The sequence below is a fragment of the Pundamilia nyererei genome, unplaced genomic scaffold (genome assembly GCF_000239375.1).
Source record: "Pundamilia nyererei isolate P.nyererei 1_Seehausen unplaced genomic scaffold, PunNye1.0 scaffold00170, whole genome shotgun sequence".
Taxonomy (NCBI): domain Eukaryota; kingdom Metazoa; phylum Chordata; class Actinopteri; order Cichliformes; family Cichlidae; genus Pundamilia; species Pundamilia nyererei.
Window position 1 is genome coordinate 605905 of NW_005187571.1, and position 4704 is coordinate 610608.

Genomic DNA, 4704 nt, shown 5'->3' on the forward strand with positions numbered 1-4704 from the left:
GTGTGTGTGTGTGTGTGTGTGTGTGTGTGTGTGTGTGTGTGTGTGTGTGTGTGTGTGTGTGTGTGTGTGAATTTAAGCTGTGGCAAGTAACCAGGCCCCTCAAACAATGCAGAGGTTAGCCCCCACAGTAGCCACTTCCCCCTGGATCAGAGCTGCCTTTCTCCCCCTTCACAAAGACCACTCTGTGGCCCAGCCTGCCTGGGGCTCTTATTCAGACATTCAGAGAGAATCGAGGAGGGAGGGAGGCAGGGAAAAAAATGGAGAATAGGATGTTAAGAAAGGAAGGGAGGCAGTGTAAGAATGAGCGGGAGAGCAGAGCTGTGTGTTAATTCAGTGTTTGTCCGTACTGTGCGGACAGAGCAAAGGACCGTTTAACCAAAAGAAGCAGACTGCGTGTGTTTTATTGCCGGGTCTGTGAAGGCCATTGGCTGTCTGCGAGGTCAGAGGTCAAGGAATGCGATGGCTGCTCTCCAGACCGTCCATGTGTTGCCTCCCTGTCTCGTTTTGACCTAGTGAGGATTTCTGGGAGATGGCAAAGGAAAGCTGCTTCATCCCTGGTTTGAATCTGCTTTCCATGAGTGGCATATACAAAACTATTCAAACGTATTCAAAACACGAGTATTATACTGCAAATCAAGTGTTGTACTAAACTAAGGTAGCAGATTGGGTGTTGCTGAGAGAGGTCATTTGTTTGTGGTTTGTCTGTGGTCAGCCTGACCTGTACTGCTGTCTGTTGCTGTAGCAACAAGATATGACACATTAGTGTAAATGTATGTCTTTTTCTCATTAACATACTTTGCTAAACGGTTCCAGGCAGCTGTTTCTTATTTAGAATCAGTGTCTGGTGGTCTGTTGGCTTCTTGGTTGGTTGGTTAGTGAGTCGGTGGCTCCGTCACACCAAAAAATATCGCAGCACTTTTTCATTTTCAATTCCTGGTTTTACTTTGTTTTAATATCTGTTAATCGCTAACTGCAAGCATGCAAACAAACGGTTAGATCAGCTTAATCAATGCTGTAGACTATGAGTCTTTTCATTTTCTTTTTTTGCCTTACAGTTTGGAGCATAGACTGTATATGAAAATGGGAACAAACGTAAAGTCATGGATTAATTCGCCAATATTAGTTTTGGAGTCTTCATTATAGAAGAGTTTCGTGATTTTTGGAGCTAGAAGTGATATTTGGCAGCTAATGTTTACAAGCTACAGTAGAAACTCTATAAGTGCAACACATATATTGATGCCTACTAGTAAGTGCTAAGCATAAAACATAAACCTTAAAGTTTAGAACACAGAAGATCAGTTCAGCTCAGTACAGCTGGCTGCAGTGACCACACCTTTTTCTTATAGCAGGCTGCAAACACGTTTGCCTGCTGCATTTTAGTATGGAAATTATATAAAGACTGTAAAGACTGACTTCCTTTTGGAGCACAAACAGTATAAACCATGGATGCCACCAGATGGCGATAGCTGTGTTTGCAAAGAGACATCAGTCCTACAGAAATCAAAGGAAAAACCAGTCCCTGTCTTGACCTCTGTAAACACTTTGCTGCTAAGATTATGAGCTTAACCACAAGTTTTGGGTCATGCTGAACAAAACATTAAGTCTGTTTTAAATTTATTTTAAAATTCAGGATTATCTGTTCCATATTACCTCAATGGAGCACTTTGCTTTTAGTCTGCAGGCTGACTTGTAGTTCCTAAGATATTTAAAAGTAGAATGGGAGGCAGAGCCGTCAGATTTCAGGCCTCTCTTCTATGGAGCCAGCTCCCAGTTTAGACGTGGGAGACAAATGCCCTCTTACTTTTGAGATTGGGCTTAAAACTTTCATTTTTTATAAAGCTTATAGTTACAGCTGGAACACTCACATCATTTTGTCTCTCTGTGCTTATACACCACTCTGCATTTAATCATCCTTTATTATTAATCTCTGGATCTCTTCCACAGTGTCTTTTGTCTAGTCTCCTTCCCCTCACCACCACAGAGTCCTAGCAGATTGGGATAAGACTGCACAGTCATTCACTAACTAATCGTGAATCACAGGTCCTTAAACAAGGACCGTGCAGTTTCACAGTCAGACCCGCCCTGGTGAAGCAGAAACCCTCCACTCGAGGTTCTGAAACAGGACTTTAGAAACCAGTGGGCGACATCAGAGAAGCTACATCCATCTCTTACACTGTCTATGGTTTGGAGCCAACCTCAAGTGGCCATTTGGTGAATTGCAGCTACTAGACTACTTCAGTATTGGCTTCATTTCTCAGATCCTTGAGCGCTGCTTGGTTTGAACAGAATGAAGAACAATGCCGCATGACATACCAGACAAAGTGGGAGAGAGCCTTGGATACAGGCATGGGGTACTTGTTTCTTAATGCGTGTTTATATGCAGGTTTGGCAAAAAAAAAAAGGCCTATTTGGTCATGGTGGTGATTTTGAGCAATCGAGGATCAAATGCAGTGTTGTGGTGGCCAAATCATCTGAGTGAGAAGCTCAGAGAGGGAGTGGGTGATGAAGGATGGAGCAGTTGGCTAGATATTGGGATCATCTTTCCACTTTGATCTTGACCTGTTATGACATATCAGACCCACTTTTCCACTCCGCTGAGCCTCTGGCTGCAGCTCAGAGGTTTTTACGCAATCACTCCATCGTATTTCTCACTCGTCTTTTTCCAGAACTCCTCTACTCTGTTTGAATGTAGCGCGTGCACACTCACACAGACACACACTGGAAAAATAAAAATAAAAATCACACCAATAGACATAGTAAAGTCTGCTCTCACACTTTCTGTATGTCTTTGTCAGGTGGAGCCGAGTGTTCAGGGTCTCAGCAGGGAGCGGGTGGGAGCTGAGAACCCCCAGCCACAGCAGGACAAGAGGACTCCTCCCATCTCTTCACCTCACCCCCTGGCTCACTCTTTCGGCCTCACACCAAGCAGCATCATGCAAGACCCCCGAATGCAGAGCATTAGGTAAGTGTGGCACGTGCATACTGCGTAGCTGTGCAGAAAAGCCTGCGTGCAGAATTCATTCTTAAAATTATCCTCTGAATATGTTCTGCAGTTTGCCGGGGCAGATGCACCCCGTAGTGCCCTCAGGTGCCGTTCCGGAGGAGTACCTGAGAGCACTCCGGCCGTTCGCCACCTCAGATGACCTCCGTCTGAGCTCTCTGCCCCTGAGCCTCGACCCGGCCGCTGCAGCCCACGCCGCCGTCGCCGCTTACTATCATCCAGCCTACTTGCACCACCCTCTGTCTTTACCGAGGTAACAGAAACCCACACAGCTGCCCTTTATCTTTTTTTAGGTTAATGCCTGTGATCTGCATTCTTCTTTATAGCCACCAGGGGGCTCCTTGGGTTTCAATGAGAAATGTAGCTGGAGTCAGGGGCTCCCCAAATCCATGACCTCACTTAATCCTTTCTGATTAGTCTATAGCATAATCACTAGTCTTAATGGATACAACATGATGATCATTTTGTAAGTAATCTAAATAGCAGGGTGTGTGTGTTACAGTGCAATTGACAAGTTATCAATCTAGCTTTGGGACTGCAATATTCCTCGTTTTCTCAACCCAATCTTCTCCTCTGGTTTTAAAACACGATGCTGAATTCACTTTACTAACCAGTAGGCATTATCATTGTGGCTATTCCAATTTTTATTTACAGTCTTTTTATATAGCTGGAATAAAGCAGGAAGTGTGCAGTGTCCACTATAGCTCACCGGGTTGAGGTGGCGCCCCATAACAAAAAGCTAAAGTCCTTGCTGCAGGGGCCTGGGTTCCGACCTCTATTCTCTCCACGCTTTTACTGCTTCTTCTGCACAGTCCTGTCAAATAAAAGTCAAAATGTTAAGAATAAAAAAAAAACCCCACATCCTTTAATCTATTCTGCACTCACTTATCAGATAACCATCAGCTCCTCGGTGGCAGATATATTCTGACTCATTTTTTGATTTTTTTCTGCCACAGGATGGAGGAGTCTCTGTGTCTTTCTGCACTGCGATCACAGTTCTACTCTGTGCCTGCAGGGGGTGCCTTCCCTCCACTGCACCCCTCTGCCCTCCACTTACACCTGCCTGGAGGCCGCTACCCTGCAGACCTAAACCACACAGCCTTATCTGAGAGGTAGCACTTTGTTTGTTTCTTCCTTTCCTTCTTTCTTTCTTTCTTTCTTTCTTCACTGTCTGCAGAGCTGTGTAATCTCTCTGCAGGGTAGGCACAGGTTGCTGACTGTGTGATATTTTTAGCACACACCCCACAGTGCCTCCTATACACTTATCACACACACACTGCCCTTCACACACACTGTACGCCCACAGACATGCATATGCAAGCCAGCGCTTACATAAAATCGCACACACATAACAAAGTATTTTTTTATTTTTTAAGTCCCTCTGTGTGTCTCTATTTTCTTTCAGCGCGTTGAGCTGCTTTCTCAGTTTGACAATACTCATTGTTTTCCTGTGGCATAATGCACAGGGGAAATGTTTGTGTTTGAAATGGATGGCATTCATCATCTGGTTCTGTAATGGCTCCTGCATATCTTGTAGGTTTGTTTGTGTGCTATTGATTGCTTGTGTGTGTGTGTGTGTCATTTTCCTGTGGATACCTATTAAGTGTTCATCTGCTCTTGCTCAGTCATGCTGTGTATGGATTATTTTCCTCGTGGTAAATGGAGAGTGTGTGTGTGTGTGTGTGTGTGTGTGTGTGTGTGTG

At 44.6% G+C, this 4704-nt stretch overlaps 1 protein-coding gene across 1 annotated transcript in view; it reads left to right on the top strand.

Moving 5' to 3' along the window:
• Positions 1 to 2297: 2297 nt before the first annotated feature.
• Positions 2298 to 4704, top strand: part of LOC102202441 (genetic suppressor element 1-like) — an 11344-nt gene continuing 8937 nt past the window's right edge. The window contains exons 1-4 of the mRNA XM_013914079.1: positions 2298 to 2351; positions 2796 to 2962; positions 3054 to 3254; positions 3958 to 4113. Of these exons, the coding sequence (XP_013769533.1) occupies positions 2298 to 2351; positions 2796 to 2962; positions 3054 to 3254; positions 3958 to 4113 (578 nt within the window). The remainder of the gene's footprint in view (positions 2352 to 2795; positions 2963 to 3053; positions 3255 to 3957; positions 4114 to 4704) is intronic.